Raw genomic sequence first — 24,682 nt, forward strand, 5'->3', positions numbered from 1 at the left:
CCATCTGTAACTAGGGTGTAAGTCGAGTGTCCTGAATTGTCAGTAAAAAATGCAATGCTGGGTCATTAATATTATCTATTTAGAGGTGCTATATTTTATTGTACTCATGTGTGTTTTGTCTGTGATGTGAGTTTTGTAAAGTAAGAAAACGTCAGGATTCCGGATGTGTTCTTACAACAAATGACTAATATATATCATAAATGATAAAAGAGAACTGAAAATTACTACACTGAGTTAGCCGAAACGTAGCCTTGCATCCACACATGAATAAATCTTTGAATTGAAGACTGAGTGCTGCTTTTCTCTTTATCATTGATGTACGCCTGGGGTCTTGGGTCAGACCCTCATTAGCTTGCACCCATTGGATTGAATCCTGTTTTTCACTGAGCCGCCCTTTCTTGTTGTCTTAATATATATCATATATGCTGGGGATCCATCCCCTTCCTAGTGCACCGTCACTAGGAAGTACAATTTGTTATGCAAGAAATAAGCCCTCAGGGTGCGGTCACACGTCGCGTTTAACGCATGCGTTTAAAAACGCATTGGAATAGCTGAAGAGTGATTTGTCTAATTAAACACCTCTTAACACTTGTGTTTACAAAACGCATACGTTAACCGCGATGTTAACACATGCATTAACAACCACATGCGTTAACCGCGATGTTAACACATGCGTTAACAATGCGTTAACAGTTGCGTTTTGTAAACACAGGTGTTACCAGCTGTTTAATTAGGCAAATCACTCTCCAGCTATTGCGTTAAACGCGATGTGTGACCGCACCCTCACACAGCTCTGTAAAAATGGAAAAATAAAAAAGATATTGATGCCAGGTGTGAACGCAGCCTCAGGGGCTCTGCAAACAAATCACCTGACAACTTACAGCAGATTACATCCACATGTGGGGTGTACTCTTACTTGGAAGAAACTTCACAATATATTTGTAGATGCATTTTCTACTTTTATTAAATTTTAGGAATAAACGTATAAATTATTAATATTTGGGAATTCAAAATCAAACCTTAATTTTGTTTGAAGTTCTGTAATATTCTTAAAGGGTTAACAAGCTTCCTACCTGCTGTTTTGAATAGTTTGAGGGGTGAAGTTAATAGAACAGGGCGATATGTGGGAAGTTTCTCTTAACAGAACTTCCAAAACCCCTATAGAAATAAAATGGTCCATAAAATTATTGATTCCAAAATTTTCTTGAAAATTTGAGAGAATGCTGTTCAATTTGTGATCTTTTTAGCATCATAATGATACAACAGGACACTTTTGACGCCAACACATGCCTGAGATTTGGTTAATGTTTGTTAATAACTAATTTTGTAATTAGACTATCAGTTAAAAAACAGACCATTTTGATTTTTGAAAGTAGCTAATTTTTAAAAAATGTTTACCAAATTCACATTTTTTCCATAAATAAATGCTAAATATATCAACCAAAATTTCCCACTAACTTAAAGTACAAAATGTCACAGAAAAACAAACTAAAAACATTTGGGTAAGTTATAGCATTGAGCTTGGTCACTAAGGGGTTAATGTACACTCTGCACCCCCATCTTGACTTGGTCATAAGTTTTTAGAGCCTTTGCTGTTTCACTCATATTTAACTTCATTTCCGTATAATCCTTGTTGAGATTATTCTATTCCTTTATTGGAGTCCAGCTGTGTAATTTAACTGACTGGACTTAAAGTGTAACTGTAAAATGACTGACAAAAAATAGTTTTAGTACAGCTGGAGAGAACCTTTGATAACAATAGCAACAATACCTGTAACATGCTCCTTCCTATCCTGAGATATAGCCTTATATATCTATCATCCTTTCTTATAAATCATATTCAGCTATTCCTGAAGTGGGCGCCAGTTCCTGGTTGTATCATATTCATATGGACACAATTTTTGCAATTGGATGACTTGAAGCATGTGATATATGACTTGCTTGTGACATCACTCAAGGTGCCAATGTCTTTAACATGAATCAGAACAGAATGTTTGTAATTCGAAGACCTGAAGCATGTGATGAGCAACATGCTTGTGACATCACTCCAGGTCCTATTTTCTTGCACTCTTGTGCTAAGCTCTAGCTGTCCTATACAGTTTCCCAAGGTTACCAGAAAGCATGACAAATGAAGAGTTGCCTGGGGGAATAATGTAAACCCTCTGCTAGTTGCACCTGCAGATAGCTAATTAGAGTAAATTAGAGAACTGCTTATATTTGTTTAGTGCAAAAGTTTTTATACTTTATAGTTGTACTTTAATTGGGAAAGGCACACACCTCTCTATATAAGACCTCACAGCTCACAGTGCATATCAGAGCGCAAGAGAAGCCCGAGGTCTAAGGAACTACTCAAGGAGCTCAGAGGCAAGATTGTGGCATGGCACAGATTTGGCCGAAGTTACAAAAGAATATCTGCAGCAGTCAAGGTTCCTAAGAGCACAGTGGCCTCCATAATCCTTAAATGGAAGAAGTTTGGGCAACTAAGCCAAACTAAGCAATCTTGTGAGATGAACCTTGGTGAGAGAGGTAAAGACAAACCCCAAGATCACTGTGGCTGAGCTCCAGAGATGCAGAAGCGAGATGGGAGACAGATCCACAAAATCAACTATCACTGCAGTCTTCCACCAGTTGGGGCTTTATGGCAGAGTGTGCTGAGGGAAGCCTCTCCTCCGTGCAACTCATATGAAAGCTGCATACAGATTGCAAAAAAACCACTCACAGACTCCCAAAAAAGGGCTCCCAGACTATGAGAAATAAGAATTTTTGATCTAATAAGAAAAAGGTTGAACTTTTGGCGTTGATTCAAAGCGGTATGTGTAGCGAAAAAAAAACCAGGCACTGATCACCAGCCAAATACAATCCGAACAATGAAACATGGTGATGACAGAATAATGCTATGGGGATGTTTTTCAGCTGCAGGGAGACAATTGGTTACAATTGGATAAAAACCTCTTCCAGAGTGCTCTGGACCTCAGACTAGCAAGACAATTGGGACATCTTAGGTTTTTTTTCTTTAATGTATATTTGAGACTTTTGGCAGGTTTTAGTTTTTCCTGGCATGTGCAACTTTTAGCTTTTTTTGAGAATTTTGCTGCAAATGTCTCAAATCAACATGGACACAAGCCGTGTAAGGGGGTTTGCACAGGAGTGGACACTACTTTAGATTTTGGATTTGAGGACATGGCCTGCATTTGTAAGCACTCTAGTCACACCCCAGGGAGATGACAACATATGAGGCTGTGATCACACGTGGCATTTACACATGTGTTTTCAAACGCATCACAAAAGCTGAGAAGAGATTTGCCTTATCATATTGCTATAAACATTGCATTTAAAAATGCATATGTTAACACATACAAAGTGTTAATAAATATATATGTTAACATGATGCTACATCCCGTTAATGCATGAGTTTTGTAAACGCCATGTTGACAGCAATGTAATTAGGCAAATCTTCTCAACTGTGTTGTGATGCATTTGAAAACGCATGTGTTAACGCCACGCGTGACCGCACCCTTAGAAGTAACCAATAAATTTAAATAAAATGTGAATGCAAAAAATGTATCAATTTAAAAAAAACAGCCCAAACTTTCAATGTCCAGAAGGTTTATGTGCAAAATTTTAAACATTTAAATCATGCGAAATAATTCCAATTTACAAGTTAAAACAGGGTCCATGAAAAAAATGTTTACTGAGCAAAGGGTCTGAATACTTATGACCATGTGATATCAAGATAGGGTGCAGAGTTTATATTAATGAACAAAAAAAGAACATTTTTGATTTTACCAATTGGCTGAATACTTTCCGTACCCACTGTATCTCTTTGAGGTGGTGCGGGGTCCTATCTACATCAGTTCCTGTGGACAGGGGATACGTGCGGTTTTTGAAAGCCCATTTGATAGCTTAAGGGGGTTAGCAGAGATATCAAAATAGGAGACCAACTAAAATTAAATTTCGGTCTTGCTTTGGTGAAACACAAAACCTGCCTCGCTACGTATTAAAGGGGTTATCCGGGTTTAAAATTTTTTTTATGGCCGGGCTGGGGAGGGCTATTTAAACATAATAAACATGTACTTACCTCCTCCGGTGCTGCCGATGTCCCGCGCCGCGGCCCGTCTTCTCCGTGCGCCGGTTTCACTACACCGGCGCACAGGGAGCTTCTGGCCGGCCGGATGCTCCCATGCGCACCATCTCCCAGCGCTTGCAACGCTGAGAGATAGGGACGGATGGGAGGAGCTGTCCACAATGCGGACCGGAAGCTCCCTGTGCGCGGCTTCCGTGCCCCTGTTTGTTTACAGGGGCACGGATCGAAGTGACCGTGGCGCGGGACATCGGCGGCGCCGGAGGAGGTAAGTCCATGTTTATTATGTTTAACTATCCCTCCCCAGCCCGGCCATAAAAAGCTTTTTAAACCCGGATAACCCCTTTAACTTAGGAGAGACCTGGTACTACTATCAGAGATGGACTTGGGACAGTGAAACCCAACATACTCTTTCCAGGCCAACAGTCTATGAGATGCAGTTAAGCACAATGAAGTGTCATGATGAATTTCTTTTCCAAAGTTGCAGACATTGAAGGCCACATCTTCATATCAGGCCATACAGAACAATGTGAGACAACCTATTTAATGCACTTTTTTGACTTCGTTTTTTACGGAGATGGTAGACAATATCTGGTTGACTGAACAAAAGGATAGAGATCAGAGTCCATTTCTGTGTAAGTCTATTAGAGTCTTATTCAATAATTGAAATGAGTGGATAAGGAAACAAGTTCATACCAGGGTCATTGTTTGTAATCGGTGAACTCTTTATTTGCTCAGAGGGTTGAAAATCAATTTCTGTTAACCAGGAAGTCAGATCAAAGTAGGCTTCAGGCACTTTATAAAGGACATATATGAAAAACTCTGCAGTGTCCTCCCCTTTGCTGTCCACCAGGTCAAGAATCTTACGGACCTGTAATGGAATAAAAATAACGTCATTCGTAGTATGTGGTTCATATCTAGAGTTATGACACAAAGAAACTACATCCACTTTAAATTCAATGGTTTAACACATAATAAACATAAACCATGGACTCTAGAAGTTTTTGGAACTCAGTAAGTACAACTTCAAAATGGACAAAACTTGACAAATTATCCCACGTCACTATTAACAGAACTTAAGCCAAAATAGAAAATATGTGTGTAAAATGAATTATTCCCATGAATCAGTAGATTGTAGAATCACCTTTATCAGAAATAACGTGGAGTAACAGGGTGGATTTCTCCAGACCCTTATCCGACCTCCACACCATGTATGAATGGAGTGGATTGTGCGGATTTGTGAGGAAAAATTCCTGGGAAGACTATTGCCCCTTGTTTCTGGATAGGCCCTAGAAATACTTCCCATTCTAGATTTTTATTAATTTTACCATCAGGATACTGGTAAATTTTTCATGAACTTCCAGTCTCCAGAGAATTCTTCTCTAATTGACAGCCTTTCCATCTATCTCCCTTCCTTGTTTTGTCCTGTTTCCTTTTAGTCTAGATATACTGTATACTCGAGTATGAGCCGATTTTTTTCAGCACAAAAAATGCTGAAAAAACTCAATCCGGCTTATACTCAAGTTTATAAAAAAATAAAATGAACACTCACCTTTCCGATGCCCCTCCCCCCTCCCACAGGTCATCTTCTTCACTGCTGTCTGCGGCTGGCGACAGGTCCTTGTGCGCTGACCTTGCACACACTATGATATAAGTCGCTTGCTATATACTGGGCTGGCTAGCTATATACTAGAGGGCATGAGCTGGCTATACACTAGGGGACATGAGCTGGCAGGCTATATACTGGGTCATTAGCTGGTTAGCTATATACTGGGGGTATGGGCTGGCTAGCTATATACTAGAGGGCATGGGCTGGCTGGTTAAGGACTAGGGGCAAGGGGCTGGCTAGCTATATACTGGGAATTAGCTGGTTAGCTATATACTGGGGGTATGGGCTGGCTAGCTATATACTAAAGGGCATGGGCTGGCTAGCTATATATAGGGGCAAGGGTCTGGCTATCTATATACTGGAGGGGGAAAGGGGACTGGCTAGATATATACTGGCTGGAGCCCGTGACCAATGCGTTTCCCACCCTAGGTTTATAGAAAAACCTTTCTTGATGCAAACCTTTCAAGCCACCCACCTCTTTTCAATTTTCACCCACCAATTTTCGAATATACTTTCTTTAACAATTCCTTACAGTTTTGTAGATCTTTGCTTACTGTCATTCTGTAGGAAGCTTCTATGTTTATTTCCTGTGGATCGAAATCTCTCAATGATCATGTGATGCTACACAGGTGCACAGCTCGTTACAACACACAGCTCTCATTACTCTCTGTGTTATAATGAGCAGTGCATCTGTGTGACATCAAATGACCAGGGACCAGTGTTTATCAACATAAAGTAAACAATGAATGTTCCTATAGAATGACAAGCAATGACATAGCAAGCAAGCAGAGATCTATAAACATGGAAGGAAGTGATACAAAAAGTATATTGGAAAATTGTATAACCTTTTACCATACAAACAATAACATTTATTTGCTGAAATGGGAACACCCCTTTAAGAAGAAGCAGAGAGGGATCAAAACAGGAAATGATGACACAGGAAAGAATCTGTATGGTTGGTTAAGAACATGATCTACTCATTTTGCATTTAAGGATATTAAAATATTTAATGATTTTTACAAAATCAGAATGTATATAAAATTTGTTCTTCGTTAAAAATAAATGTTATTAGAATTCATTTTTACTTTAAAGGGAACCCGTCACCACTGTTTTCACAAATACAGGTAGTGACAGGTTCCTATAGAGCTCTAATAACTATTTGACACCCTGCTTGTAGCTAAACATTATGCCCCTGAGATTCCCATATATTCAACTTTATAGTTTTATCTGGTAACTAAGCATGGCTACAGCGTGTCCAGGTGGGCGTGGCCTCCTCAGGCTAAATCCAGCAGCTCCTCCCCATCCTATCTCTGTATGCTGCTATAATGTCATGTGACCAGGGTGACATCATCGCAGGTCCTATAGCTTTTGTAGCATTAGGAACTGTACACTAAGCATATATGTCATGAAATCACAGCAGCCTGCATGGAGAGGAGTAGAAGTCCATGGAGGCTGCTGTGATGGTTTTATGTGGTCAGATATGTACATGGGGTATAGTTTTTATATTAAGTATCTCAAGGACCTTTGATGATGTAACCCTGGTCACATGACATTAGACCACGCCCCCGTGGACTCGCTCCAAAGCTGCATAGATACCAGGCAAGATTTTATGGGGATCTGAGGGGAACAATTTTTAGCTACAAGCAGGAGGTCAGATAGTTACTAGAGCTCTATAGGAACCTGCCACTACCTGTATTTGTGAAAATAGTGGTGACGGGTTCCCTTTAAACAATGGCCTCTGAACAAACACTGTTGCTGTTGTATGGGGGATTTGCAAAAGCAGAAACATCAAAGTACATGCTAAGCTGCAAAATAGAACAGTTGATGAGGAAATAATGCCGTATATAATCGTGTATAAGCCGAGTTTTTCAGCACAAAAAATGTGCTGAAAAACCCCACCTGCATCTATAAAAGAAATAAACTTGCATACTCACCTTCCACTGGCCCTGATGCTCGGTCCTCTTCTTTCTTCTCTCTGCTGTATTAGCTGGCAGAGGTGCGGCCATGCTCTCTGCCGGCCGACACACACTATGATGTGGCAGTGTCGCCGCTGATTACGTCATAGTGTACGCGGGAAAGAAAAGCGCATGGACGCTCCTATGCCAGCTGTGACAGCAGAGAGAAGAAAGAAAAGGAGCCGCACAGAGCATCGGGGGAGCAGGGAGGTGAGTATGTATGTTTATTTTTTTATGTGCTGGGCAAACTGGGGGCTGTCTGGCTATGTACTGGGAGGCATTTCCAACCTTCAGCTTATACTCGAGTGAATAGGTTTTCCCAGTTTTTGATGATAAAATTAGGGGCCTCGGTTTATACTCTGGTCGGCTTATACTCAAGTTTATACGGTAATGCCCTTTATTTGAAGAAACCCTGATGAACCCATCACCATCTACAATACCTCCAGCCAAACCTTAATAATAAAGTGTGACACTTTACAATTGTTATGCGTTTTTCAGGACTTGCCTTATCTGCCCGTGTAGGAAACTGCAGAACAATTTCTAAATCTTCAGATGAAAAATATCCACAATTCATCAAATTCTCAAGTAAACAATTGATGTTTCCTATCAGATCGACCAATATTTCCCGACTTTTTTTAATCAAATGAAGATAGGACTGATGCCCGGGCTGCTGCAGTTCCATTGTCCTGGTGCAGCATTCCAAGTCTCATATATTTACAGAACTGTTGGGGCTTCAATAAATATTTCACAGGAAACATTCAGCCATTAGCTAAAATAAATAAAAGCATTTATTAAAAATTATCGACAAACCATGATATCTTCAAAAAGTATGTATCAACTTGCTGTAGTCCAACGATGTAAAATGCAATTTAGTTGTTTTATTAAAATGTTCAATAAAAATGTATTTAAAAAAAAAAAATTATCGACAAGACAAAGAAATAATTTAACAAGAAGGTGGAATCCTAGAAATGTCCGTGTCTGATTGACTAAATTTGATAGGTGTTTCTACCACAGGAAATAAAAAGTATACTGAAAAGAAAGCTACAAATATAATGTATATTGTGTAATTGTGTGTAAATGGCCAATGTCTGCAGATTTTACCCCATTAAGTCTCTAGTATTATCAGGTACGGTAGGAAATGTCCTTTCTAGAAATCCCTCTTGTATCTGAGATGTCTGTTTATCTATAAAAAAAATCTCTTTCCAGGGTCATTTAAAAATAAGCGTAGATGAGTCATATTTTGCCTAAGGTAAGTTAAGATTAGAGGCTGTGGGATGTGTCATTTCAAACGCCTCTATCTTTGGCTGTATAGTACTAGATGCTTTGGTGTCATTTTAAAGCTAAGAGTCAGGCTTTAGGCCTTAAGGCACAAGGATAAATAAACAAAAGGAATTTTCAAAAATTGGAAAACCTTTATTGTCACACGTATGAATAGAGCAGAGATAGTAGAGTTGGTCTCGCCATTCCACCTGATTCAACTAAAGGGCTCCCTAGGAGCTTCACAGGGGTAATTAAAATTGAATTATGAGATAAAGATTTCACAAGGAAAGCACCCTCCTAATATGAAATCAAGTAACAGGTCCAGCCATGATTGATATTGTCTTCTCCCACTGGGGCATCATCTTCTAAATCCTTGATGTTTACTTATCCAAAATAATTAATACGCCGATTCGTGGATTCTAAAAAAATGTTTCTTGAGAAATGTATGTTCTTTTTCATTACATTTATGTTACAATGTATAACAGTTGTGTAATAAAAACCAAATAAAATGTGTTTAAAAAAAAAAAAAAAGCTAAGAATCGGAGGGCTGGCTGGCTGTGTACTACAGGGAGCTGGCCGGCTGTGTACTACATGGGGATGGCTGGCTGTATACTTAAGGGGGCTGGCTATATAGTACAGGGGGCTGGCTATATACCACAGGGGGCTGCCTGGCTATATACCACAGGGGGCTGGCTATATACTACAGGGGGCTGGTTATATACTACAGGGGGCTGGCTATATACTACTGGGGGACGGCTGGCTATATACTGGGAGGCTGTGACCAATGCATTTCCCACTCTCGACTTATACTTGAGTCAATATGTTTTCACAGTTTTGGTGGTAAAATTAGGGGCCTCGGCTTATACTCTAGTATATACTGTAGTTGGAAATGTGAGCTTCCACTTGCTTGTATCTTCAGTTGTGTGGCTCATAGAACCAGAAGCCTGATGCAATCTTAAAGATAAGCTTACTATCTCGGCTCCCAGAGGAGCCCAAATTATCTCACTGACTTTATTTACACATATGTTTGAGCATATTTAACAAAAAGTTTAATACCAATAATACCATTATAGTGTTCAAATAAAGGTACATAATGCTCAGACAGTTATTGGTGAAATACATAGTTGTGTACATGATAAAGATGAGAAAAAACACAAAGTCATCTAAATACTGTAGAATTTTTTATTACTATCACTTGGAGGAGGGTATTCCATAGACTAAATTGTTAAAAAAAAATAAGAAACTTTTCCATTTACGGTTGTCGTCTAAATCTCACATACCCCAGTACATTGCACAATGCATGAAAAGAATAAATCATGCGGCACATCTCTGTACTGACTACACATGGAAATATTTTTTTACAGCAGATATTTCACATTCATTTTCATGCAAAAAATCTGCTGTAGATTGGAGCAAAAAAAAAAATCTTTCTCCAGTAAGTGGTTGTAGAAATAGCCCTGTGGCTATAAACCCATTGGGCGATTATTGGGGGTAATTTATTAATGTTGGTGCATCATGCAGTAGCCAAAATATTCCCCTGGGGAACAAGACACATTAGAATTACTACGTGCCTCCTTAGTATATCCAGCGAATAAATCACACTTGTGGTCCTTTGTGGTATAGAATTAAGGTAAACCCTTTCCAGGATTTTGTTGCAGGTTTTAATAATTTCACCCTGCGCCCCACCATCTACTTTCCTACTTTTCAAAAAAGTTGTGTGGAGGTGGGGAAGAGTAGTAATTTCCTGGCCGTGCATACAGAAAACTGCCGTACAAGGGCTTATCAATCCCCACATTGTGTTACCCTCTTTCCAGAACGACTGGGAGCATGGGAGTTGTATAACAAGTGTAGAGCAGAGTAGAAACAATGTAGAGTTTTTTGGCCGTTTCTCTAACTCTAACCAACTCATAGTAATGGAGACGGGCTATGCTCATCAGACAGATATAAGCCTTTAGCTGTGGATGGGTAATAAGACGTCTATACTTGTATTCTGTTACCCCAACAGAGACATGAATCCCATCCCAATTAACAACCTGCAACCTGATTGCTCTGCAGCTCTCCTATACTGGAATAAAAGTGTAACTCCAGAAAAAGTATTTTTTTTGTTCCTGTGACAGTATGATTTTCTTAATTTTGGGCTGTCATGGAAACAAGGATTAACAATAAAGCTGCATTGCAGACACCTTTCAGAATTCTTATGTTGTCCATTGCAGTCGGGTGGTCGGTTGGGGATTGTCTGTATGTCTTTTCGAAATATGAAGCCTAATATTCCTATAAACGCATACAAGGAACTTAGCAAGGACAGTATTACATTGGGATCTTAGGTTTTATACTGTAATATCTTAGATACTTGTGCAGCCGCTTCTAGACATTGAGTACTGCAGCTTGGCTTACTTGTAAAGAGACAACCCAAGTACTCCTATATTTAAAACCCACATCTTCATTTTGCTACATAGTGGGACCAGGCGTTAAGCCCTCCACCCTCAAATTACGGAATTGCTCCCAAACACATTAAATACCACAGAAAATAAGGAGTCTCTCAATTCTCAAATAAAAATACATAAAGTTTTTATTAATACATTAAAAATTAATTAATTACAATGGATGTTAATGGAAGATATCCAAAAATATTGGTCTGAGCTAATTGCCCACCACACTAACAAAAGGGTATGTCCACCATAAATCTAACACAATTATTGCATGTTTCCCCAGTAAATGAGTAAAGTGCATGTAAGCCTGGAGAACGCTTCCTTATATACAACATTTTAGCCTTGGTGAAACTTTAAATATAAGAACAGTGTCTTACCCATGATGTAGTGTAAGTAGGAGCAACGCCCAGACGCCCCAACGCGCGTTTCGCCCACGCTTCTTCAGGGGGTACGAAACAGACGCTGGGGAGCCGAATTTTATATGTTTTGCTTAACCGGATAGACTAAGTTGCGCATGCGCCTCGAACCAATCCCCGGCGTCCTGACATGCCCCACTTCCGGTGCCAGGGAGCCTGTGCGCATGCTCGAAACCCGACAGCGCTATCGGACTTCCGGTCATGCGCAATGCGCCCAAGGCAACGGGGGATGCCAGCCCGCCGGAGATGTCTACTGCGCATGCGCCGTCATCCGGGTTAAAATCAGTCAGGGGTAAGAGAACAATACATATAGAACAAAATGCATCAATCGTGGAAGATTATTATTGATCAGAACAAACTAAAAATAACAATATGCATGCATACATCTCAAAAATGGGACATCCTGGAAGGTATAGTTTACCCTATAGTGAAATTTCAATTGCGGTATAACTTATATTATATATACCTATTGTGAACATTATATCACGAAAAAAAGTGCCCAACATAAGTCAAAAATATGCAATATCTCTAGTGATCTACAATAATATATAAAGTGCAGATTATTAATATATAACTTGCCAATTTTAAAGTGCTATGTGCAATTTTGTAAAGTATACAAACACCTATCAGAAATTTTATAATATAATTTTTAAATAAAATATATACTTTCCCCATATCCTAAAATTTATATCACCTTAAAAGAAAAAGAGGGGAGATAATAATATTCCCTCTATCTTTTCCAGGAAAAAGTGCTAATTAAAGTGCAACCAATTACCTATTACCTTCCATTTTTTTAAAATACTCTAGAGTTAGGTGTTTTATCTCTAAAAGATTAATCTATTTACAGTAAAGTGCCACATCTTTAGAAATATATACAAAAACACACTCCCCTCCACTCATAGTTTTTTCTTTCTTTAAATCTACAAAACATATTATTCATAAAGAGCATATTGCAACTTCATTCCCACAACTTCTTATATTTTGTTCCATTATTTTCGTTCCGCAGTATATAAAATATCTTCTATTGGATCATTATTCCTTCTCCCATCTTGTTTCATTATAAAATCCAGCTCCTCCCAGCATGTAACCTTTCTACTCAAAAATAAGAAAAAATATAATTAAAATCACATGAACGGATACAGACAGTTTTCCTACTTTATTTAACTCACAGAAATGGAGCAAAGCTCAAGGCTTCGTTAAGACCTACTGGGGATAAGGTGCCAAGTTGCACAATCCACCTACATTCCTTCTGGGCTAGAATTCTTTTCAGATTGCCCCCCCTGACTCCACAATGCACCACTTCTATGCCCCTTACCTGAAATCCCTTGGGGTCGCATCCATGGTGGTGGCGAAAATGGCGCGGCACCGGTTTTAGTTCCCTTATATTGGTCGCACTTTTCGCCTTCATTATGTCCCTTACGTGTTCCCTCACTCTTGTACCTAGATCTCTCGAGGTTAGTCCCACATAAATTTTTGGGCATTCACATGTCGCATAATATATTACCCCCGTGGTGTTACATGAGATGTACTCCCTGATTTCATATGTCCTACTTCCATCTGCCGCATCAAAAGAGTGGGCGCGTTGTATGTTTTGACAGGATATACATTTGCCACACGGAAAACTACCTACCTTTTTTGTTCTCTGTCCAAAGGGATATTCTATCTTGGGGACATAATGACTTTGTACCAATAGGTCTTTTAGGTTTTTACTTCTCCTTGCCGTGAGCAATGGTCTCTCCGTCAGCAGTGTTCTCAATGTAGCATCTGTTTTCAAAACGGACCAGTGTTTACTAAGAATATCTCTCAAATCGTCCCATTGTTTGTTATAAGTTGATATGAATCGGATATTGCGGTCGCTTTTTATTTCCTTTTTTGACTGTAATAGTTCCATTCGTCCTTTCTTTTTAGCATTACAGTACCCAATTTTGATACAACGTCTGCTATATCCCCTATTTTTGAATCTTTCCTCAAGGTCTCTGGCCTGATGTTCGAATTTTCCATCTGTGGAACAGATACGACGGGCTCTTAAAAATTGACCTCCAGGTATGGAGCGTATGGTGGAAGGGGGGTGAGCCGAGGAAGCATGCAGGAGAGCATTCACCGAGGTGGGCTTTCTGTACATATCAGTCTGCAAATATCCTTCATCATCAACCTCAATCGTGATGTCCAGAAAGTCCACCCTGGTCCTGCTGTACGAGTATGTAAGATGAATATTAAATCTATTATCATTAAGCTCTCGCATGAATTCAATCAGCTCTCCCTCCGTCCCTTGCCACACAACCAGCACGTCGTCCATATATCTAAGCCAGCACTGCACATGGGGGGACCCCCTGGCACCGTCATCGCCAAAGATGGTTCTCTCCCAGTAACCTAGGAATAAGTTGGCATAGGACGGTGCACAGGCGGCCCCCATGGCAGTGCCCTGCTTTTGCACATAAAACTGGTCTTTAAAAGTAAAAAAATTATGAGTTAAAATAAAGGACAACAGTTCCAATATCAGTGACCGGAGTTCCAGATCTAATGTACTATTTGAGAGGAAAAATCTTACCGCTTCTAACCCATCACGATGTCTGATACACGTGTATAGGCTCTCCACGTCAATTGCCACCAACAACATATCCGATTCGATACAGATCCCGTCGACCCTCAACAGTGCGTCCATACTGTCCCTAACATATGAGGGCAAAATTTCAACCAAAGGTTTTAAATAAAAGTCAATAAATTTGCAACTAGGGTCACAAGGGCCCCCAATGCCAGAGACTATAGGACGCCCCGGGGGGTCGACGGGGTCCTTGTGTATCTTCGGGAGAAGATAAAACGTCGGGACCTTAGGTTCCTTTACCACCAGTCCGTCAAATACTTTTTTTGGGATCACTCCCGATTCCACTGCTGTATCCAGAATGGAAATAATTTGACCATTGTATCCACGTATGGGATTAAAGGGGAGCTTCTCATAGGTGTCTTTTTTGCGTAATTGTCGCAGGGCCTCCTTCTCATATTTGTCTTTTGGCCACACTACGACGTTCCCCCCCTTGTCCGCCGCCTTATAAACGACATCATCGAAGGACTGTAACTCCCTCAAGGCTGTCCGCTCCTGTGCTGTTAGGTTATCATTCCTCCTACCTCTCAGGTCTGACAGGACTTTCAAATCCTCAGCCACAAGTCTAGTGAAGATCTCTATTTGGGGGCATAATGACAAGGAGGGGAACGTCCTAGATCTAGGCATAATAGCCTGAGGGAACCTACCTTGAATTTCTATAGATTGTTCTTGTTGGAGTTCCTCCAGTGCTTGTAGTGCCTCCCTTTCGCTTTCATTATCAGTCTCCAACCTTACTTCGCCACCACCATGGAGTTTCCCCAAAAGTAATTTTCTTGAAAAAAGATGTAGATCTTTTAATGCTGTAAAGTAATCGAGATTGTTACTTGGGGAAAAGTTCAAACCCCTACTTAGTAGACTACATTGTGCGTCAGAGAGGGATCTGGAAGAAAGGTTAATCACCTCAAGTTGATTTTTTGATCTCTTCTCTGATTGATTATTCACTGTCCATTTCCGCTTTGCTCCAAGATTCTGAGGTTCAGTCTGCGTATTGCTTTGAGAGTTCTGAATAGCCATATCTCCTGTCTGTTTTTTGGTATTACTCCTAGTTTTTGGTTTCTGATGTCCCCCACTAGAACCTTGTGATGACACCGATATGGATCGGGATCGGGATCTATATCTAGTACGCCCTCTTCCATGCGTCCATCTATAAACTCGCCCTACTTGATAGTCCGTCATATCTCTTTGCAATTTTTCGGACTTTGTATGGCAGACCCCTTTTTCCCATTTTCCAAAGTCACTATCTAGTTCTTGGTTCAATTTCTCTAGGGCTTCCTTTGATAATGTCTGTTTAATTTGCTCCTGAACCACATCTATTTCACTCTCCATTTCTATCAATTGTAAGTTGTTCATCTCAATCAATAGTTCAATATACCCCAATGAACATTTTGAGGATAAGTCCTCCCATCTCTTTCTCATAGTTTCATCCTCCACTTCAAATGAGGGAAATACCTGTATCCTAAGTCCCCTGGGTATTAGTTTTTTCTTTAGGTATTTTTCTAGAAATGCCCTGTTCCACCAAATTCTAGTTCTTTTTTCTAGGAGTCCCTTTAGCTTTGCTATAGAATCTCTCATGTCTCTACCGTTCACATTAAAATCAGTATTGGAGTCTTCTTTAAACATTACATCCAATTGTTCCAACCAAGATTGGTCACGGACTCTAAAATCCATGTTTAGCGTTGAAGAAGTTGCTGTGAAAAACACAGAAAACATAATCAAAACCCACATCTTCATTTTGCTACATAGTGGGACCAGGCGTTAAGCCCTCCACCCTCAAATTACGGAATTGCTCCCAAACACATTAAATACCACAGAAAATAAGGAGTCTCTCAATTCTCAAATAAAAATACATAAAGTTTTTATTAATACATTAAAAATTAATTAATTACAATGGATGTTAATGGAAGATATCCAAAAATATTGGTCTGAGCTAATTGCCCACCACACTAACAAAAGGGTATGTCCACCATAAATCTAATTATTGCATGTTTCCCCAGTAAATGAGTAAAGTGCATGTAAGCCTGGAGAACGCTTCCTTATATACAACATTTTAGCCTTGGTGAAACTTTAAATATAAGAACAGTGTCTTACCCATGATGTAGTGTAAGTAGGAGCAACGCCCAGACGCCCCAACGCGCGTTTCGCCCACGCTTCTTCAGGGGGTACGAAACAGACGCTGGGGAGCCGAATTTTATATGTTTTGCTTAACCGGATAGACTAAGTTGCGCATGCGCCTCGAACCAATCCCCGGCGTCCTGACATGCCCCACTTCCGGTGCCAGGGAGCCTGTGCGCATGCTCGAAACCCGACAGCGCTATCGGACTTCCGGTCATGCGCAATGCGCCCAAGGCAACGGGGGATGCCAGCCCGCCGGAGATGTCTACTGCGCATGCGCCGTCATCCGGGTTAAAATCAGTCAGGGGTAAGAGAACAATACATATAGAACAAAATGCATCAATCGTGGAAGATTATTATTGATCAGAACAAACTAAAAATAACAATATGCATGCATACATCTCAAAAATGGGACATCCTGGAAGGTATAGTTTACCCTATAGTGAAATTTCAATTGCGGTATAACTTATATTATATATACCTATTGTGAACATTATATCACGAAAAAAAGTGCCCAACATAAGTCAAAAATATGCAATATCTCTAGTGATCTACAATAATATATAAAGTGCAGATTATTAATATATAACTTGCCAATTTTAAAGTGCTATGTGCAATTTTGTAAAGTATACAAACACCTATCAGAAATTTTATAATATAATTTTTAAATAAAATATATACTTTCCCCATATCCTAAAATTTATATCACCTTAAAAGAAAAAGAGGGGAGATAATAATATTCCCTCTATCTTTTCCAGGAAAAAGTGCTAATTAAAGTGCAACCAATTACCTATTACCTTCCATTTTTTTAAAATACTCTAGAGTTAGGTGTTTTATCTCTAAAAGATTAATCTATTTACAGTAAAGTGCCACATCTTTAGAAATATATACAAAAACACACTCCCCTCCACTCATAGTTTTTTCTTTCTTTAAATCTACAAAACATATTATTCATAAAGAGCATATTGCAACTTCATTCCCACAACTTCTTATATTTTGTTCCATTATTTTCGTTCCGCAGTATATAAAATATCTTCTATTGGATCATTATTCCTTATTCCACAGATGGAAAATTCGAACATCAGGCCAGAGACCTTGAGGAAAGATTCAAAAATAGGGGATATAGCAGACGTTGTATCAAAATTGGGTACTGTAATGCTAAAAAGAAAGGACGAATGGAACTATTACAGTCAAAAAAGGAAATAAAAAGCGACCGCAATATCCGATTCATATCAACTTATAACAAACAATGGGACGATTTGAGAGATATTCTTAGTAAACACTGGTCCGTTTTGAAAACAGATGCTACATTGAGAACACTGCTGACGGAGAGACCATTGCTCACGGCAAGGAGAAGTAAAAACCTAAAAGACCTATTGGTACAAAGTCATTATGTCCCCAAGATAGAATATCCCTTTGGACAGAGAACAAAAAAGGTAGGTAGTTTTCCGTGTGGCAAATGTATATCCTGTCAAAACATACAACGCGCCCACTCTTTTGATGCGGCAGATGGAAGTAGGACATATGAAATCAGGGAGTACATCTCATGTAACACCACGGGGGTAATATATTATGCGACATGTGAATGCCCAAAAATTTATGTGGGACTAACCTCGAGAGATCTAGGTACAAGAGTGAGGGAACACGTAAGGGACATAATGAAGGCGAAAAGTGCGACCAATATAAGGGAACTAAAACCGGTGCCGCGCCATTTTCGCCACCACCATGGATGCGACCCCAAGGGATTTCAGGTAAGGGGCATAGAAGTGGTGCATTGTGGAGTCAGGGGGGGCAATCTGAAAAGAATTCTAGCCCAGAAGGAATGTAGGTGGATTGTGCAACTTGGCACCTTATCCCCAGTAGGTCTTAACGAAGCCTTGAGCTTTGCTCCATTTCTGTGAGTTAAATAAAGTAGGAAAACTGTCTGTATCCGTTCATGTGATTTTAATTATATTTTTTCTTATTTTTGAGTAGAAAGGTTACATGCTGGGAGGAGCTGGATTTTATAATGAAACAAGATGGGAGAAGGAATAATGATCCAATAGAAGATATTTTATATACTGCGGAACGAAAATAATGGAACAAAATATAAGAAGTTGTGGGAATGAAGTTGCAATATGCTCTTTATGAATAATATGTTTTGTAGATTTAAAGAAAGAAAAAACTATGAGTGGAGGGGAGTGTGTTTTTGTATATATTTCTAAAGATGTGGCACTTTACTGTAAATAGATTAATCTTTTAGAGATAAAACACCTAACTCTAGAGTATTTTAAAAAAATGGAAGGTAATAGGTAATTGGTTGCACTTTAATTAGCACTTTTTCCTGGAAAAGATAGAGGGAATATTATTATCTCCCCTCTTTTTCTTTTAAGGTGATATAAATTTTAGGATATGGGGAAAGTATATATTTTATTTAAAAATTATATTATAAAATTTCTGATAGGTGTTTGTATACTTTACAAAATTGCACATAGCACTTTAAAATTGGCAAGTTATATATTAATAATCTGCACTTTATATATTATTGTAGATCACTAGAGATATTGCATATTTTTGACTTATGTTGGGCACTTTTTTTCGTGATATAATGTTCACAATAGGTATATATAATATAAGTTATACCGCAATTGAAATTTCACTATAGGGTAAACTATACCTTCCAGGATGTCCCATTTTTGAGATGTATGCATGCATATTGTTATTTTTAGTTTGTTCTGATCAATAATAATCTTCCACGATTGATGCATTTTGTTCTATATGTATTGTTCTCTTACCCCTGACTGATTTTAACCCGGATGACGGCGCATGCGCAGTAGACATCTCTGGCGGGCTGGCATCCCCCGTTGCCTTGGGCGCATTGCGCATGACCGGAAGTCCGATAGCGCTGTCGGGTTTCGAGCATGCGCACAGGCTCCCTGGCACCGGAAGTGGGGCATGTCAGGACGCCGGGGATTGGTTCGAGGCGCATGCGCAACTTAGTCTATCCGGTTAAGCAAAACATATAAAATTCGGCTCCCCAGCGTCTGTTTCGTACCCCCTGAAGAAGCGTGGGCGAAACGCGCGTTGGGGCGTCTGGGCGTTGCTCCTACTTACACTACATCATGGGTAAGACACTGTTCTTATATTTAAAGTTTCACCAAGGCTAAAATGTTGTATATAAGGAAGCGTTCTCCAGGCTTACATGCACTTTACTCATTTACTGGGGAAACATGCAATAATTGTGTTAGATTTATGGTGGACATACCCTTTTGTTAGTGTGGTGGGCAATTAGCTCAGACCAATATTTTTGGATATCTTTCATTAACATCCATTGTAATTAATTAATTTTTAATGTATTAATAAAAACTTTATGTATTTTTATTTGAGAATTGAGAGACTCCTTATTTTCTGTGGTATTTAATGTGTTTGGGAGCAATTCCGTAATTTGAGGGTGGAGGGCTTAACGCCTGGTCCCACAATGTAGCAAAATGAAGATGTGGGTTTTGATTATGTTTTCTGTGTTTTTCACAGCAACTTCTTCAACGCTAAACATGGATTTTAGAGTCCGTGACCAATCTTGGTTGGAACAATTGGATGTAATGTTTAAAGAAGACTCCAATACTGATTTTAATGTGAACGGTAGAGACATGAGAGATTCTATAGCAAAGCTAAAGGGACTCCTAGAAAAAAGAACTAGAATTTGGTGGAACAGGGCATTTCTAGAAAAATACCTAAAGAAAAAACTAATACCCAGGGGACTTAGGATACAGGTATTTCCCTCATTTGAAGTGGAGGATGAAACTATGAGAAAGAGATGGGAGGACTTATCCTCAAAATGTTCATTGGGGTATATTGAACTATTGATTGAGATGAACAACTTACAATTGATAGAAATGGAGAGTGAAATAGATGTGGTTCAGGAGCAAATTAAACAGACATTATCAAAGGAAGCCCTAGAGAAATTGAACCAAGAACTAGATAGTGACTTTGGAAAATGGGAAAAAGGGGTCTGCCATACAAAGTCCGAAAAATTGCAAAGAGATATGACGGACTATCAAGTAGGGCGAGTTTATAGATGGACGCATGGAAGAGGGCGTACTAGATATAGATCCCGATCCCGATCCATATCGGTGTCATCACAAGGTTCTAGTGGGGGACATCAGAAACCAAAAACTAGGAGTAATACCAAAAAACAGACAGGAGATATGGCTATTCAGAACTCTCAAAGCAATACGCAGACTGAACCTCAGAATCTTGGAGCAAAGCGGAAATGGACAGTGAATAATCAATCAGAGAAGAGATCAAAAAATCAACTTGAGGTGATTAACCTTTCTTCCAGATCCCTCTCTGACGCACAATGTAGTCTACTAAGTAGGGGTTTGAACTTTTCCCCAAGTAACAATCTCGATTACTTTACAGCATTAAAAGATCTACATCTTTTTTCAAGAAAATTACTTTTGGGGAAACTCCATGGTGGTGGCGAAGTAAGGTTGGAGACTGATAATGAAAGCGAAAGGGAGGCACTACAAGCACTGGAGGAACTCCAACAAGAACAATCTATAGAAATTCAAGGTAGGTTCCCTCAGGCTATTATGCCTAGATCTAGGACGTTCCCCTCCTTGTCATTATGCCCCCAAATAGAGATCTTCACTAGACTTGTGGCTGAGGATTTGAAAGTCCTGTCAGACCTGAGAGGTAGGAGGAATGATAACCTAACAGCACAGGAGCGGACAGCCTTGAGGGAGTTACAGTCCTTCGATGATGTCGTTTATAAGGCGGCGGACAAGGGGGGGAACGTCGTAGTGTGGCCAAAAGACAAATATGAGAAGGAGGCCCTGCGACAATTACGCAAAAAAGACACCTATGAGAAGCTCCCCTTTAATCCCATACGTGGATACAATGGTCAAATTATTTCCATTCTGGATACAGCAGTGGAATCGGGAGTGATCCCAAAAAAAGTATTTGACGGACTGGTGGTAAAGGAACCTAAGGTCCCGACGTTTTATCTTCTCCCGAAGATACACAAGGACCCCGTCGACCCCCCGGGGCGTCCTATAGTCTCTGGCATTGGGGGCCCTTGTGACCCTAGTTGCAAATTTATTGACTTTTATTTAAAACCTTTGGTTGAAATTTTGCCCTCATATGTTAGGGACAGTATGGACGCACTGTTGAGGGTCGACGGGATCTGTATCGAATCGGATATGTTGTTGGTGGCAATTGACGTGGAGAGCCTATACACGTGTATCAGACATCGTGATGGGTTAGAAGCGGTAAGATTTTTCCTCTCAAATAGTACATTAGATCTGGAACTCCGGTCACTGATATTGGAACTGTTGTCCTTTATTTTAACTCATAATTTTTTTACTTTTAAAGACCAGTTTTATGTGCAAAAGCAGGGCACTGCCATGGGGGCCGCCTGTGCACCGTCCTATGCCAACTTATTCCTAGGTTACTGGGAGAGAACCATCTTTGGCGATGACGGTGCCAGGGGGTCCCCCCATGTGCAGTGCTGGCTTAGATATATGGACGACGTGCTGGTTGTGTGGCAAGGGACGGAGGGAGAGCTGATTGAATTCATGCGAGAGCTTAATGATAATAGATTTAATATTCATCTTACATACTCGTACAGCAGGACCAGGGTGGACTTTCTGGACATCACGATTGAGGTTGATGATGAAGGATATTTGCAGACTGATATGTACAGAAAGCCCACCTCGGTGAATGCTCTCCTGCATGCTTCCTCGGCTCACCCCCCTTCCACCATACGCTCCATACCTGGAGGTCAATTTTTAAGAGCCCGTCGTATCTGTTCCACAGATGGAAAATTCGAACATCAGGCCAGAGACCTTGAGGAAAGATTCAAAAATAGGGGATATAGCAGACGTTGTATCAAAATTGGGTACTGTAATGCTAAAAAGAAAGGACGAATGGAACTATTACAGTCAAAAAAGGAAATAAAAAGCGACCGCAATATCCGATTCATATCAACTTATAACAAACAATGGGACGATTTGAGAGATATTCTTAGTAAACACTGGTCCGTTTTGAAAACAGATGCTACATTGAGAACACTGCTGACGGAGAGACCATTGCTCACGGCAAGGAGAAGTAAAAACCTAAAAGACCTATTGGTACAAAGTCATTATGTCCCCAAGATAGAATATCCCTTTGGACAGAGAACAAAAAAGGTAGGTAGTTTTCCGTGTGGCAAATGTATATCCTGTCAAAACATACAACGCGCCCACTCTTTTGTTTGTTTCACAATGTTTTTATTAGTTTTTAAACTTTTTTGAAGGGGTACAGAAATAAAAAGGGGGATGAAGGGGAGATGCACAATAAAAGCCAGTAAGAGCCTTTAACATAGTATCTCTCAGACCCTACTTGGTCTGGTAATTCCACTTGTTACAAATTATAGACCCTTTGGATCTGCTATAAGTTCTTTAAAACAAATTATCTCCAATATATGACAGGAGGGAAGGGGAAACACAAATAGGAAAGGAATATCGGGTGGGGAAGGGGGTCCTGTTTGGATGAGAAATTGTCTATCTATATTAAACTCTTGATTGATATGTAATCCACATCTGCCATGTTTCATTAAACAGTGTCATTTTATCATGTACTGTACAATAAAGCTTATCATTAACCATTATCCACATTAGTTTGTTTTTTATCAGTTCCAGGGGAACCATGGCCTTTTTCCAAGAGGCTGCAATCGCAATCTTAGCTGCTAGAAAGAAAAAGGATAGAAATCTCCTCATGGGAGCAGATATATCTGGGATCCTTTCGTTGAGTAAAGCTTGACTGGGGGATAGTGTCAGGTTTATCAAGGTTATCGAGTATAACATGTTATAAATACGCCTCCAATATCTACGGATTTTTGGACACTCCCACCACACATGGAAGTGAGTGCCCCTAGCACCACAGCCTCTGAAACACAGGGGAGAGTAAGCAGGGGCAGCTTGCGCAATACGTACTGGGACTAAATACCACCTAAGTAGTACTTTATAATTCGCTTCAACAAGTGCCATATTAATAGAAATTTTCGCCGTATTTTCTGCCATGTCCTGCCATTCCCGTAAAGAAAAGGATTTATTTAAGTCACTTTCCCATGCCAGCATATAGCCCAGTTTCCCCTGTTGGTCATTTAAAATTTGGTAAATATTCGATAGAGTGTGGGGTAGGTCCACTGTTTTTAGACAAAGGTCTTCGAACAAGGTATGAACTGTTATATCTTGACAAGAATTTTTCAGTTTTTGGAGGAAATGATATATTTGTTGAAATCTGTATGATTCTGTCTCTGGCATATCGTATTTTGTTTTAAAGTACTCCTTTGATCGAAGGCCTTGTCTATCATAAAAGTCCCCTATACGATACAACCCCTTGTCTGTCCACCACTTAAATTGGCCATGTTGGAGGCCTGGGGAGAAGCTAGGATTGTTTAGTATTCTTGCAACAGGAGTATGTGGCGACTGTAATCTATAGCTACGTTTAATTCTATCCCATATCGAAAGCATAGAAGAGAGGAGTGGGCACATAATCAGCGGCCTTTCTCTGGGTTTCAACCAGGGTAGGGCGTCAATCGGTATCTGTGGGCATGCAGATTGTTCAATTTGCGCCCAAAGTGGTAAAGCTACCTTTTTATGAGAGGTAACCAAAGGTACTAATCTGGAGGCATAATAATATTTTAATATATTCGCCGCCCCTAAGCCACCTTGAATCTTGGATGAGTACATCGTTCTAGCAGAGATCCTACTTCTTTTGGGTCCCCAAATGAATTTATTTATGTCTCTTTGAAGGGATTTTAAACTAGCTAAAGGTATATCAATTGGAACCGTTTGAAAACAATATAATAGTTTGGGTAATAGAGTCATTTTTACCGCGGCAATTCTCCCCAGCCACGAGAGGCTTAGGTTTGCCCACCTATTCATGTCCCTTCGCAGTCCGCCGAAGAGCGGGTTATAATTAGCCGCTAACAAGGTGTCAAGAGAAGGGGTTAAAAACATGCCCAGGTAAGGAATCTTATCCTCCTTCCACTGAAAGTTAAAGTTTAGCTGCAAGCGTTTGGCCAGATCCGGGGGTACAGATATATTCAAGGCTAGAGATTTATCGTGGTTAACTTTTAATCCCGATATGGCTGAAAATTCCTTCAATATTTGAAACAAGTTGGGAATAGAAGTGAGTGGAGACGACAGCGTCAATAAGATATCATCAGCAAAAAATGCACACTTATGCATCACCCCTC

At 39.9% G+C, this 24,682-nt stretch overlaps 1 protein-coding gene across 8 annotated transcripts in view; it reads right to left on the reverse strand.

The window, feature by feature from the left end:
• The window catches only part of NOD1 (nucleotide binding oligomerization domain containing 1), a 63,516-nt gene that overhangs the window by 22,203 nt on the left and 16,631 nt on the right, over positions 1-24,682 (reverse strand). For 5 of the 8 annotated variants that reach the window (XR_011855885.1, XM_072153511.1, XM_072153508.1 and 2 more), the window contains 2 exons: positions 8,151-8,414; positions 4,778-4,952 (listed from right to left, as the gene is read on the reverse strand). Coding sequence is in view for 5 of the 8 variants with exons in the window: in XM_072153511.1 (XP_072009612.1) it covers positions 4,778-4,952; positions 8,151-8,327 (352 nt within the window). In the remaining 3 variants the exon portion in view is untranslated. Of the gene's footprint in view, positions 1-1,771; positions 3,998-4,777; positions 4,953-8,150; positions 8,415-24,682 lie in introns of those variants that run through there. The other 3 variants (XM_072153513.1, XM_072153512.1, XM_072153515.1) reach the window with 2 other exon arrangements.

Source organism: Engystomops pustulosus, chromosome 5 (genome assembly GCF_040894005.1).
Source record: "Engystomops pustulosus chromosome 5, aEngPut4.maternal, whole genome shotgun sequence".
Classification (NCBI taxonomy): Eukaryota; Metazoa; Chordata; class Amphibia; order Anura; family Leptodactylidae; genus Engystomops; species Engystomops pustulosus.